Raw genomic sequence first — 14,727 nt, forward strand, 5'->3', positions numbered from 1 at the left:
GGTGACTGGAATGGTCTGTCTCCCAAAACCTCCAATCATCACTCCATTATCTTTGAATTTGCTTGGGTCCCCATATATTATAGATGTCTCTGCCCCAGTATCAACTAGGGCCATAACCTACTGTACATTCTTTCGGGACCAGTATATCGTCAATTCTACATAGGGCCTCCGGTCCCGTCTAGAGGCCCTAGGGGGACTGACGTCCCTCGTCACGCCATGAACTGAGCCAGGTTCAAGTCTTTTACCTCTGATACCTCTGGTATCGTGACCCGAGGCACCTGAGGCGGCTTCTTTTTCCTATTCAGAACTACAAAGTCTTCTAAATTCCATGTTGTTGTTGGTCTCCACTCTATAAGTCTTATCCCTGGTCTTTTGGGGTTATTCTGAAATTTTTGTTCATTCTTCAGCTGCTTCCACAACTGAAGGAGAACGTGATTGGGCTGACCATCAATTTTTGAAAATTGAACGCCTGCCCGGAGCAGATAATTGAACATTTGTTTCCGGGATACTCTAACAGGTCCTGCCCGAGGGGTTCGCGGGGCCGATCTTCTGGCTCGCACTATTGGAAAAGCCTCGGCATCCTCAATCACCCTGATATTGCGCTTAGTTCGTAAGCGCTCAGTTTCCCCAAGGTCCGCCACCAATTGGGCAGCTTGTTGGACTGCTGCTTCTGCAGCTACAAATGGGTTGAGTATGGAAACCAGTGTTCCATACATATGCGAGGGAGCTTGTTGTAAAATTAGGTCCCTCATTCCTGCGGAGAATCTTACCATATCAGGACTATCAAATGTATCTTCGTAGATAGCCTCTCGCATGCCTAATTCTCGTATATAATTTTGAAGGTCTTCCATAGAAGACCACATCCCTGAGTTTACTGGCATGTCAGTTTTATTTGGCCACACCATACGGCAAGCAGCCATTAGCCAGTCTACAATTGAATGATTTTCTTCAGGGAATTGAGTCCCAGCATACAGTCTCTGCCTAAGGGCAGGATGTATTGTTATTGTGGCCAACTTGGATACTTCGGGGCCACTAACCAGTACACTTTCTGCCCCCGAATCCCATAACCGTAATAACCAAGCTGGAACACTTTCCCTTGGCCTTTGCCTAAATCGTTGCACTAGGTCCATGAGTTCGGTGGGCGTGTATGGACAGGCTGTTACATGTAAATAAGATTCAGCTCGAACTCTCGAGTTGTAACGCGATAGGTCTTCCCCGCTCGGTAATGTATATGTATGAGACTGAAATACAAGCCCTATATAAGGGGCTCACGCGGTTGAATAAACGCCATTTTACAGCTCACCATATTGGTGTAATCAGCGTGTAACTTGGTCAGGGGGCCGTCAGAAGCACATTCTCAATGAGGGACATAGTTCTTAAGGTTACCTTGCACAAGGCAACAATTGGCGCCCCGTGTGAGGACGTTCTGAGAGTGAGTTTGCGACGGCTAACCGCGAGACGGACACGAATCCTATGGTTAGATCCCGTGGAAGCGCCTAGGGGGCGAAATTGAATGCAGCTGCTGTTTATCCTGCAGTGAGACCGTGGAAGACCATGGGACTTTGGGCCCGGGTATATACAAAGGGTGCGAGGACGTACGGTGTCGAGCACCAGAAAAAACATGGAATCAATCCATCATTAAGGTAGTATTGAACAGTGAAGCAGGAAACAGATGCTCTGCTGAAATTCATAATAAAGGGGGGCTAAAAGGGGGATAGTGAAAGGTAGTTTACAGAAAATGATTTAGTTAGTTAGAATAACAAGGAATGGAGACAGTGGGTCTGGGAGAGCAGGAAGGATGCAGATAAGGAGTGAGATCTCCCTGAGACACCCTGGCGAGGAGGGGATTAGATGTTTTAAATATCAGAAGAGGAGTTGCATCTCCCTGATAAGATGGGCGATAACAAGAGGGGGTCTGCATGATAAAGAATTATTGAATATGTATCAGGATTACGGGAAATCATTGACTATGTATGAGGTGTACCTATATCTGTATCACGGTTTTACAAGTCGGTGTGCAAGTTTAGAGGAGCTATCCCCCTTGCACCCGGCGCTGCGCAACGCTGGAATAAACATACCTGCTTTATAACCCATCTCTGGATTATAGAGTTTGATTCCGCAAGTCAGTATTACGAGTTTGTAAAACTCATTGCGGTAGGAATGCTCCTAAGAAGGAGATTGCTGCCGTTATTTCTTGTTTGCAGAAAGCTCAGCCTTCACCCTCCCCTAGTAATCTACTTGATTCGGAGCGGTGGGAATCTTTCACCGCTGCCCTGCTCCAAAGAGCAATGCACGAGTATAAAGCGGAGGAATTAAAAACCTGGGGTTTGGTCCTGGGTGCACTCGAAGCGGCTAAGGAGGAGAGTAAATCGTTTGCTCCAGGTAATGCTTTGCTGGGGCCGGGGAACCGAGGGTTGGAGTCAGGGAGCGCGCTTATTTGCAGACCCCCGGAGGGAGAACAATGGCTTAAGATGGCGACAGCCACCCTGACTGCCCCCCCAACTCCACATGTGCAGCAGTTAAGAGATAAGTGGGGTGTCATGGTTTAATAATTTTGTAATTTTGCTATCAGTATTCCACATCATAACATCATATAAAGCATGAATAATTTTACTGAATCTGCTACTTACAGAAGAAGACTACATCTCCCAGGGAACAACACGATAGGTCACGGGACCTGGACTCTATATTAACTCGGTTGCAGACTAGACTGATCTCTCTCTTTCGAGTTCTGGCGTTCAGGGGAGTGTGTGGGAGCCTTCAGCGTCTCGCCTAAATTTCACAGTAGGCCTCTCGGTTATGAGACTCATTCTCTCTCCTATTTTGTCTGATTCGTTAGCTTAATTTTCAATTATATTATATTATATTTTATTATCCTGTATTTCGATATAGTATTTAGTAAATAAGTGTGCCTCCTTAGATCGTTGACGCTGTTTTCTTTTCCTAATTAACTTTTTCCTTTTGGCCTAGGGCCCCCGCGGGGCCCACGGCCCCTGTCACGGGTGCAAGTGGATTTTTTCGTTCAAACCGTGACAGATTTTGGTGGAGAATGCGGGCAATTTGAGTTGCTGTTTTTCTGTGTTTTCTTCTGTTGCTCTTTTAGCTTTTAACAGGGCTACAAGTTGTTTTTCTTTGTTAAGGAGCTATCTTAGGTTTGCGATTCTGCGCCTGCGAGCTTGACCTTGAAAGTCCAGGCGGACTGCCAATACTCCGGTTTATTTTATAAACACTACTGAGCTTTGCGTTTTTAACTTTTTTTTTCTCTCTATTAAAAAAAATAATAATAATAAAAATGTTCTCTCTACTAAGTTGGCTTTATAAGGTACTGCATTTCATTAGTTCCTCTTTTATGATGCTCCAAACATATTGGACCATGTTTAAGCTAGCCCATTTTACCTATGAAGTTATAGGAATGTATTATAGATTGAAAGCACGGTTAGCAACGCTTACTTGGTATTTGCATGCAGCTCCAGAGGGAGCAACTAATGCAGCTAATGCAACCAATAGTACGGAAATGGTGGTTTTTGAGCGTGCTCTTCCTTTTTTCTTTGCATCCTTCAAGCAGTCTTCGACTGACCAGTTGTCCCAGTGGACCACACTGTCAATCGTATTAATCTCCCTTAATTTACTGTTGGTTATTGTAGTGATCTCACTCAGTATCTGGATTTATAACCTCAGGAGGAAGTCTTCCCTAGAATTAGAGAATACTGAGTGGCAGGGAGTGTGGAGAGACTTTGGAGAGACTTTTAGAAGACAGACATCTTTAGTGTCATGGAGCTTTACTCCTGAACACTTAAAGAATCCCAAGAGTTTGACCGCATATTTCAGACAGGAATGTTGTGGCTCAGGCAGATCTCAGGAGGCACAAATGACTTGGGGCCTAGCTCATGCTTATCGGGCCTTATTTAATACCATTTCTGAGAGGGAAGTTTTTGATGCTGAGAGAGGGATTCTCAGGGCTGAGAATGAGAGTCTCCTTGATGAGAGAAATAACCTCCTACAACAACGAGATTCATTCTGGTATGAGAAAGAGAGTCTCAGAGCTGAGAGAGAAGACCTCCTATATCAACGAGACACATATTGGTATGAGAAAGAATCCCTGCAATCCAAACTCAACACTCTCCAGTCCGAGCACAACGCTCTCCGGTTCGAGCACAGCACTCTCCAGTCCGAGCACAACGCCCTCCAGACTGAGAATAGCTGCCCCCAGTCTGAGCGCGACATTCTCCCGTCGGAGCGTGACACCCTCCAGACTGATTACAACGCCCTCCAGTCTGAGCACAACATCCTCCAGTCCGAGAGTAACACCGTCCGATCTGAGCGAGATGTCCTCCGGTCCATGTACAGCGACCTCAAGGTTCAATTCGATGCTATCAAGATCGATCGTAACAACCTCCAGACCATGTACGATGCCATCCAATCTGAGCGCAACACTCTCCAGTTCAAACACGACGCGCTTCAGTCCGGGCTCGACACAATTCAGTCCATGTACAATGCCCTCAGGGCTGAGTTCGACACCCTGGAGTTTGAGCGCGATCTCCTCCGATCCAAGCTATGCACCCTCCAGTCCAAGGGGAACATCCCCAAGTCTGAACCGTATGTACCACACCTTGACCAACTACCAGGGGCACCAGATACAATGTTGGTTGCCCCTGTAAAAGGGCGAAAAATAAAACAATTTTCAACTCAGTTATAGAAAATGCAGAAGGAGTTAGAAGAGCGGAGGGAGTTAGGAGAGCAGGACTCAGGAGAGCAGGGGGACTCAGGAGAGCAGGGGGAGTCAGAAGACCAGAAGAAGTTGGAGGAGCAGAGGATGTTAGGAGAGAGAAAAAAGAAGGAGGGTTACCTGGAGGAAATAATACAAGAGTCAGAGTCAGATGAAGAAGAGGAGCCAAAAGTTAGATTTTCTTTACGAGAATTTCTCGAGTACAAACTTCTAGATGGGGAAGCCTCATCAACACAGTTGCCACCATCAACACCTGGGACTCTTGATAGAGCAAAAGGTGAGCAAAGTATTACGACCATTATTGATAGATCTTTAAAACTGAGTGAAATTCGGTATCTAAGAAAGGATTACACACATCAACCAAAAGAACATATGGTCACTTGGTTACTTCGATGCTGGGACAATGGTGCCAGCAGTGTGTGGCTTGATGGCAATGAAGCTCGCCAACTGGGTAGCATTTCCAGAGATGCACGTGTGGACAGAGGTATTGGCACATGCCAAGATCAGTCCTACACCCTCTGGAAGCGGATGTTGATAGCGGTAAGAGATAGATTCCCCTTTAAACGGGACTTGGAGCCTGAGAAAAGGAAATGGACTGATATAGAGAAAGGCATCCAAACCTCGGTTTGGAAATGCTATACAGCTGTGTCATGGGCTGTGTAGCATTTCCACCAGAGCATTTTATCTCAAAGTTTGGATGCCTTTCCGTTGTGCTCGGACTGGAGAGTGTCGTGCTTGGACCGGAGAGCATTGTGCTCGGACTGGAGAGTGTTGTGCTCGGACTGGAGAGCGTTGTGCTCGGACTGGAGAGTGTCGTGCTGGGATCGGAGAGCGTTGTGCTCGGACTGGAGAGCGTTGTGCTTGGACTGGAGAGCGTTGTGCTCAGACCGGAGAGCGTTGTGCTCGGACTGGAGAGTGTCGTGCTCGGACTGGAGAGCGTTGTGCTCGGACTGGAGAGTGCCGTGCTCGGACTGGAGAGCGTTGTGCTCGGACTGGAGAGTGCTGTGCTCGAACCGGAGAGCGTTGTGCTCGGACTGGAGAGTGTTGAGTTTGGATTGCAGGGATTCTTTCTCATACCAATATGTGTCTCGTTGATATAGGAGGTCTTCTCTCTCAGCTCTGAGACTCTCTTTCTCATACCAGAATGAATCTCGTTGTTGTAGGAGGTTATTTCTCTCATCAAGGAGACTCTCATTCTCAGCCCTGAGACTCCCTCTCTCAGCATCAAAAACTTCCCTCTCAGAAATGGTATTAAATAAGGCCCGATAAGCATGAGCTAGGCCCCAAGTCATTTGTGCCTCCTGAGATCTGCCTGAGCCACAACATTCCTGTCTGAAATATGCGGTCAAACTCTTGGGATTCTTTAAGTGTTCAGGAGTAAAGCTCCATGACACTAAAGATGTCTGTCTTCTAAAAGTCTCTCCAAAGTCTCTCCACACTCCCTGCCACTCAGTATTCTCTAATTCTAGGGAAGACTTCCTCCTGAGGTTATAAATCCAGATACTGAGTGAGATCACTACAATAACCAACAGTAAATTCAGGGAGATTAATACGATTGACAGTGTGGTCCACTGGGACAACTGGTCAGTCGAAGACTGCTTGAAGGATGCAAAGAAAAAAGGAAGAGCACGCTCAAAAACCACCATTTCCGTACTATTGGTTGCATTAGCTGCATTAGTTGCTCCCTCTGGAGCTGCATGCAAATACCAAGTAAGCGTTGCTAACCGTGCTTTCAATCTATAATACATTCCTATAACTTCATAGGTAAAATGGGCTAGCTTAAACATGGTCCAATATGTTTGGAGCATCATAAAAGAGGAACTAATGAAATGCAGTACCTTATAAAGCCAACGTAGTAGAGAGAACATTTTTATTATTATTATTTTTTTTAATAGAGAGAAAAAAAAAGTTAAAAACGCAAAGCTCAGTAGTGTTTATAAAATAAACCGGAGTATTGGCAGTCCGCCTGGACTTTCAAGGTCATACTCGCAGGCGCAGAATCGCAAACCTAAGATAGCTCCTTAACAAAGAAAAACAACTTGTAGCCCTGTTAAAAGCTAAAAGAGCAACAGAAGAAAACACAGAAAAACAGCAACTCAAATTGCCCGCATTCTCCACCAAAATCTGTCACGGTTTGAACGAAAAAATCCACTTGCACCCGTGACAGGGGCCGTGGGCCCCGCGGGGGCCCTAGGCCAAAAGGAAAAAGTTAATTAGGAAAAGAAAACAGCGTCAACGATCTAAGGAGGCACACTTATTTACTAAATACTATATCGAAATACAGGATAATAAAATATAATATAATATAATTGAAAATTGAGCTAACGAATCAGACAAAATAGGAGAGAGAATGAGTCTCGTAACCGAGAGGCCTACTGTGAAATTTAGGCGAGACGCTGAAGGCTCCCACACACTCCCCTGAACGCCAGAACTCGAAAGAGAGAGATCAGTCTAGTCTGCAACCGAGTTAATATAGAGTCCAGGTCCCGTGACCTATCGTGTTGTTCCCTGGGAGATGTAGTCTTCTTCTGTAAGTAGCAGATTCAGTAAAATTATTCATGCTTTATATGATGTTATGATGTGGAATACTGATAGCAAAATTACAAAATTATTAAACCATGACACCCCACTTATCTCTTAACTGCTGCACATGTGGAGTTGGGGGGGCAGTCAGGGTGGCTGTCGCCATCTTAAGCCATTGTTCTCCCTCCGGGGGTCTGCAAATAAGCGCGCTCCCTGACTCCAACCCTCGGTTCCCCGGCCCCAGCAAAGCATTACCTGGAGCAAACGATTTACTCTCCTCCTTAGCCGCTTCGAGTGCACCCAGGACCAAACCCCAGGTTTTTAATTCCTCCGCTTTATACTCGTGCATTGCTCTTTGGAGCAGGGCAGCGGTGAAAGATTCCCACCGCTCCGAATCAAGTAGATTACTAGGGGAGGGTGAAGGCTGAGCTTTCTGCAAACAAGAAATAACGGCAGCAATCTCCTTCTTAGGAGCATTCCTACCGCAATGAGTTTTACAAACTCGTAATACTGACTTGCGGAATCAAACTCTATAATCCAGAGATGGGTTATAAAGCAGGTATGTTTATTCCAGCGTTGCGCAGCGCCGGGTGCAAGGGGGATAGCTTCTCTAAACTTGCACACCGACTTGTAAAACCGTGATACAGATATAGGTACACCTCATACATAGTCAATGATTTCCCGTAATCCTGATACATATTCAATAATTCTTTATCATGCAGACCCCCTCTTGTTATCGCCCATCTTATCAGGGAGATGCAACTCCTCTTCTGATATTTAAAACATCTAATCCCCTCCTCGCCAGGGTGTCTCAGGGAGATCTCACTCCTTATCTGCATCCTTCCTGCTCTCCCAGACCCACTGTCTCCATTCCTTGTTATTCTAACTAACTAAATCATTTTCTGTAAACTACCTTTCACTATCCCCCTTTTAGCCCCCCTTTATTATGAATTTCAGCAGAGCATCTGTTTCCTGCTTCACTGTTCAATACTACCTTAATGATGGATTGATTCCATGTTTTTTCTGGTGCTCGACACCGTACGTCCTCGCACCCTTTGTATATACCCGGGCCCAAAGTCCCATGGTCTTCCACGGTCTCACCGCAGGATAAACAGCAGCTGCATTCAATTTCGCCCCCTAGGCGCTTCCACGGGATCTAACCATAGGATTCGTGTCCGTCTCGCGGTTAGCCGTCGCAAACTCACTCTCAGAACGTCCTCACACGGGGCGCCAATTGTTGCCTTGTGCAAGGTAACCTTAAGAACTATGTCCCTCATTGAGAATGTGCTTCTGACGGCCCCCTGACCAAGTTACACGCTGATTACACCAATATGGTGAGCTGTAAAATGGCGTTTATTCAACCGCGTGAGCCCCTTATATAGGGCTTGTATTTCAGTCTCATACATATACATTACCGAGCGGGGAAGACCTATCGCGTTACAACTCGAGAGTTCGAGCTGAATCTTATTTACATGTAACAGCCTGTCCATACACGCCCACCGAACTCATGGACCTAGTGCAACGATTTAGGCAAAGGCCAAGGGAAAGTGTTCCAGCTTGGTTATTACGGTTATGGGATTCGGGGGCAGAAAGTGTACTGGTTAGTGGCCCCGAAGTATCCAAGTTGGCCACAATAACAATACATCCTGCCCTTAGGCAGAGACTGTATGCTGGGACTCAATTCCCTGAAGAAAATCATTCAATTGTAGACTGGCTAATGGCTGCTTGCCGTATGGTGTGGCCAAATAAAACTGACATGCCAGTAAACTCAGGGATGTGGTCTTCTATGGAAGACCTTCAAAATTATATACGAGAATTAGGCATGCGAGAGGCTATCTACGAAGATACATTTGATAGCCCTGATATGGTAAGATTCTCCGCAGGAATGAGGGACCTAATTTTACAACAAGCTCCCTCGCATATGTATGGAACACTGGTTTCCATACTCAACCCATTTGTAGCTGCAGAAGCAGCAGTCCAACAAGCTGCCCAATTGGTGGCGGACCTTGGGGAAACTGAGCGCTTACGAACTAAGCGCAATATCAGGGTGATTGAGGATGCCGAGGCTTTTCCAATAGTGCGAGCCAGAAGATCGGCCCCGCGAACCCCTCGGGCAGGACCTGTTAGAGTATCCCGGAAACAAATGTTCAATTATCTGCTCCGGGCAGGCGTTCAATTTTCAAAAATTGATGGTCAGCCCAATCACGTTCTCCTTCAGTTGTGGAAGCAGCTGAAGAATGAACAAAAATTTCAGAATAACCCCAAAAGACCAGGGATAAGACTTATAGAGTGGAGACCAACAACAACATGGAATTTAGAAGACTTTGTAGTTCTGAATAGGAAAAAGAAGCCGCCTCAGGTGCCTCGGGTCACGATACCAGAGGTATCAGAGGTAAAAGACTTGAACCTGGCTCAGTTCATGGCGTGACGAGGGACGTCAGTCCCCCTAGGGCCTCTAGACGGGACCGGAGGCCCTATGTAGAATTGACGATATACTGGTCCCGAAAGAATGTACAGTAGGTTATGGCCCTAGTTGATACTGGGGCAGAGACATCTATAATATATGGGGACCCAAGCAAATTCAAAGATAATGGAGTGATGATTGGAGGTTTTGGGAGACAGACCATTCCAGTCACCCAAACCTGGGTAAAATTGGGGATCGGGCGCCTCCCACCACAAGAGTACAAGGTATCCATTGCTCCAATTCCGGAGTATATATTAGGAATTGATATCTTGTGGGGTCTGGCTCTCCATACAACAGTGGGAGAGTTCCGGCTGCGGCAGAGATGCATTAGTATCCGGGCAATTCAGACAATACTGAGAGGCCATGCAAAACATGAGTCTATTTGTCTGCCAAAGCCGCGCCGGATTACTAATGTAAAACAGTACAGACTCCCGGGTGGGCAGGATGAAATAACAAAAACGGTGCAGGAATTAGAAAAAGTGGGTATTATAAGGCCTGCACATCGCCCATACAGCTCCCCAATATGGCCAGTACAAAAGCCAGATGGAACATGGAGGATGACAGTAGACTACAGGGAATTGAATAAGGTCACGCCACCCGTTCATGCGGCCGTACTCAATATTGCCTCCCTAATGGACACACTAAGCAGGGAAATCAAAATATATCACTGTGTCTTAGATTTAGCGAATGCATTCTTCAGTATTCCAATCAGTGAAGAATCAGTTTGCATTTACATGGGAAGGGAGGCAATGGACTTTCCAGGTCCTACCCCAAGGGTACGTGCATTCACCCACTTTTTGTCATAATTTAGTGGCGCGTGATCTGGCTAAGTGGGAAAAGCCAAATAATGTCAATTTATATCATTATATTGATGACCTCCTGTTAACATCTGATTCATTAGAGGCGGTGAGACAAGCAGCAGATTTGTTGACAGCTTATCTGCAGAAAAGAGGGTGGGCTATAAACCCACAGAAGGTGCAAGGTCCGGGGTTATCTGTAAAATTCCTGGGAGTAATTTGGTCCAGGAAAACCAAAGTACTACCCAGTGCGGTAGTAGATAAAGTCCAAGCGTTTCCAGTCCCTACAACATCAAAACAGTTGCAAGAATTCTTGGTTATATTGGGGTATTGGCGCTCCTTTATACCTCATTTAGCTCAGCTATTGAGGCCATTGTATAAGCTTACGAAGAAGCGTCAATCACGGAATTGGGGAAAGGTAGAACAGGATGCTTTCCAACAGGCAAAATTGGCAGTTAAACAAGCTCAGGCATTGGGTATATTTGATCCGACCCTCCCAGCTGAACTAGATGTTCATGTTACCCAGGATGGTTTTGGCTGGGGCCTGTGGCAACGCCAGAGTTCTGTTCAAACCTCCATTGGATTCTGGTCTCAGGTTTGGCATGGAGCAGAAGAAAGATATAGCATGACTGAGAAACAGTTATTGGCTGCCTATTCGGCGTTACAAGCAGTAGAGCTGATAACACAAACAGCAGAGGTCATAGTTAAAACTTCATTACCAATCCAGAGGTGGGTGAGAGATTTGACTCACCTTCCTAAGACAGGGGTGGCCCAAGCACAAACAGTGGCACGATGGGTCGCCTATCTAAGCCAGAGAAGCAGTCTGTCTTCATCTCCACTTAAAGAAGAATTACAGAAGATCCTAGGCCCAGTGACGTATCACAGTGATACATCAAAAGAACTGATGGTTGCTCCACCAGAGAAGAGTCCCGTTCAGGAAGGAAGATATCCTATTCCTGAAGATGCCTGGTATACGGATGGGTTCAGCAGAGGCAACCCGAGCAAGTGGCGAGCAATAGCATACCATCCCTCTACTGAGACCATCTGGTTTGATGAGGGGGATGGTCAGAGCAGCCAATGGGCAGAATTGCGAGCCGTGTGGATGGTCATAACTAAAGAACCTGGTGACGGCGTCCTGAACATCTGTACAGATAGTTGGGCTGTGTACCGGGGGCTCACTCTGTGGATTACGCAGTGGGCTACCCAGGAATGGACTATCCACGCCCGACCGATTTGGGGTAAAGACATGTGGGTAGACATTTGGAATATGGTCAAACATAGGACGGTATGTGTCTACCATGTCTCTGGTCATCAACCCCTGCAGTCACCAGGAAACGATGAAGCTGACACACTGGCCCAAATCCGATGGATTGAGAATTCACAATCCGAAAATGTTGCCCGTTGGTTACATCAGAAGCTACGGCATGCTGGACAGAAGATAATGTGGGCAGCCGCTAAAGCATGGGGGCTGCCTGTACAACTATCTGATATCGTCCAAGCATGTCAGGATTGCGACGCTTGCTCAAAGATGAGACCGAGACCGTTGCCTGAAACAACATCCCACATTCCTAGAGGATATAGTCCTCTTCAGAGATGGCAGGTTGACTACATTGGGCCCCTCCCTCGGTCTGAGGGGGCGAGATATGCCCTGACCTGCGTTGACACGTTAAGTGGACTGCTGCAAGCCTATCCTGTACCAAAGGCAAATCAAGCGTACACAATTAAGGCGCTTACTAAACTGATGTTTGCATACGGGACACCTCAAGTTATCGAGAGTGACCAAGGGGCTCACTTTACTGGAGCGATGATACAGAGCTGGGCAGAAGAAAACAACATCGAATGGCGATTCCACCTGCCATATAACCCAACAGGGGCAGGCCTTATTGAATGCTATAATGGTATCCTTAAGGCTGCCCTGAAGACAGACTCTCAGTCCCTGCAGGGGTGGACAAAAAGATTATATGAAACCCTGTGGGACCTGAATGAAAGACCTCGGGATGGCAGACCCAGTGCCCTGAAAATGTTACAAACTATATGGGCCTCCCCTCTTAGGATCCAAATTACAGGTACCGATAGTGAGGTAAAACCACAGATTGGTAATAAAAATAATCTTCTGCTCCCTGCCCCTGAGAATTTAAAACCGGGAATCCATAAGATAAATTGGCCCTGGAAGGTGCAGGTAGGACCCAAGTGGTGTGGCCTACTTGCACCTTGGGGGAGATTATTGGAGGTGGGAGGTTCAGTCACCCCCTCAGTGATAGGTACATGGCCTACTGACATCGTGGTCAATACTCTGGTCTTTATTGCTAAAGGAACACCTATTATGTCCCTATGGCAGATCAAGACTCCTCCTCTGGTGCCAGATATAGTTATACAGCCACAGATATCTGGCCAGAGGGTGTCATGGTTTAATAATTTTGTAATTTTGCTATCAGTATTCCACATCATAACATCATATAAAGCATGAATAATTTTACTGAATCTGCAACTTACAGAAGAAGACTACATCTCCCAGAGAACAACACGATAGGTCACAGGACCTGGACTCTATATTAACTTGGTCGCAGAACAGACTGACGTCTTTCGAGTTCTGGCGTTCAGGGGAGTGTGTGGGAGCCTTCAGCCGTTTGCCTAGATTCACAGTAGGCCTCTCGGTTACGGGACTCATTCTCTCTCCTATTTTGCTTGATTCGTTAGCTCAATTTTCAATTATATTGTATTATATTGTGTCATCCTGTATTTCGATATAGTATTTAGTAAATAAGTGTGCCTCCTTAGATCGTTGCCGCTGTTTTCTTTTCCTAATTAACTTTTTCCTTTCGGCCTAGGGCCCCTCCGGGGCCCACGGCCCCTGTCACGGACGCAGGTGGATTTTTCGTTCAAACCGTGACAGATTTTGGTGGAGAATGCGGGCAAATTGAGTTGCTGTTTTTCTGTGTTTTCTTCTGTTGCTCTTTTAGCTTTTAACAGAGCTACAAGTTTTTTCCCTGTTTAGGAGCTATCTTAGGTTTGCGATTCTGCACCTGCGAGCTTGACCTTGAAAAGTCCAGGCGGACTGCCAATACTCCGGTATATTTTATAAACATTGTTGAGCTTTGTTTTCTTTTACTTTTTTTCTCTCTATTGAAGGAAAAAAAGGAAAAAAAAAATAATGTTTTCTCTACTAAATTTGCTTTACCAGGGACTGTGTGCCATTGGTTCCTTTTTTGAGACGCTCCGAACATATTGGGTCATGTTTAAGCTAGCCACTTTTTCCTATGGAGCTATACAATTTTATAATGGATTGAAAGCATGGTTAGCAATGCTCACTTCGTATCTGCATACAGCTCCAGAGGGAGCAACTAATGCAACTAATTATACAGAAATGGTGATTTTTAAGCGTGCTCCTCTTTCTTTCTATGAATCCTTTATGCAGTTTTTGAATGATCAGTGGGCCACACTCTTAACCTCCCTGATCTTACTGTTGATTATTGTAATAATCTCACTCAGTATCTGGATTTATAACATCCGGAGGAAGTCTTCCCTAGAACCAGAGAATACTGAGTGGCAGGGAGTGTGGAGAGGCTTTGAAGAGATTCTCAAAGGACAGACATCTTCAGTGTTATGGAGCTTCACTCCTGAACACTTGAAGAATCCTGAGAGTTTGATTGCATGTTTGAGGCAGGAATGTTGTGGCTCAGGCAGATCTCAGGAGGCACAAATGATTTTGGGCCTAGCTAATGCTTATCGGGCCTTATTCAATACCATTCCTGAGAGGGAAGTTTTTGAAGCTGAGAGAGAGAGTCTCAGGGCCGAGAAGGAGAGTCTTAGAGCTGAGGCAGAAAAACTTTGGACTGAGAAGGTAGAGAGAGAAAAAGCTTTTGAAGCTGAGAGAAAAGATCTCCTGTACCAACGAGACTCAATCTGGTACGAGAAAGAGAATCTTAGAGCTGACGCAGAAAAACTTTGGGATGAGAAAAGCTCCCTGCAATCCCAACTCAACACTCTCCAGTCCGAGCACAGCACCCTCCGGTCCGAGCACGACACTCTCCAGTCCGAGCACAGCACCCTCCGGTCCGAGCATGACACTCTCCAGTCCGAGCACAGCGCCCTCCGGTCCGAGCACGGCACTCTCCAGTCCGAGCACAGCGCCCTCCGGTCCGAGTACAACACTCTCCAGTCCGAGCACAGCGCCCTCCGGTCCGAGTACAACACTCTCCAGACTGAGCGCGATGCCC

The 14,727-nt window shown here is 46.3% G+C and overlaps 2 protein-coding genes across 2 annotated transcripts; one reads left to right on the top strand and one right to left on the bottom strand.

The window, feature by feature from the left end:
* Positions 1-208: 208 nt before the first annotated feature.
* On the bottom strand, positions 209-1,506 carry LOC146754508 (uncharacterized). The gene has a single exon (XM_085527860.1). The coding sequence runs from the start codon at positions 1,128-1,130 to the stop codon at positions 210-212; it is 921 nt and encodes a 306-aa protein (XP_085383986.1). The 5' UTR covers positions 1,131-1,506; the 3' UTR covers position 209.
* Positions 1,507-7,121: 5,615 nt separating this feature from the next.
* LOC146754509 (uncharacterized) lies at positions 7,122-9,678 on the top strand. Its single transcript, XM_085527662.1, has one exon. The coding sequence runs from the start codon at positions 8,757-8,759 to the stop codon at positions 9,675-9,677; it is 921 nt and encodes a 306-aa protein (XP_085383788.1). The 5' UTR covers positions 7,122-8,756; the 3' UTR covers position 9,678.
* The last annotated feature ends 5,049 nt before the right edge of the window (positions 9,679-14,727 follow it).

This window comes from Coturnix japonica, chromosome W (genome assembly GCF_054131305.1).
Source record: "Coturnix japonica strain WE chromosome W, WE-NBRP24, whole genome shotgun sequence".
NCBI classification, from domain to species: domain Eukaryota; kingdom Metazoa; phylum Chordata; class Aves; order Galliformes; family Phasianidae; genus Coturnix; species Coturnix japonica.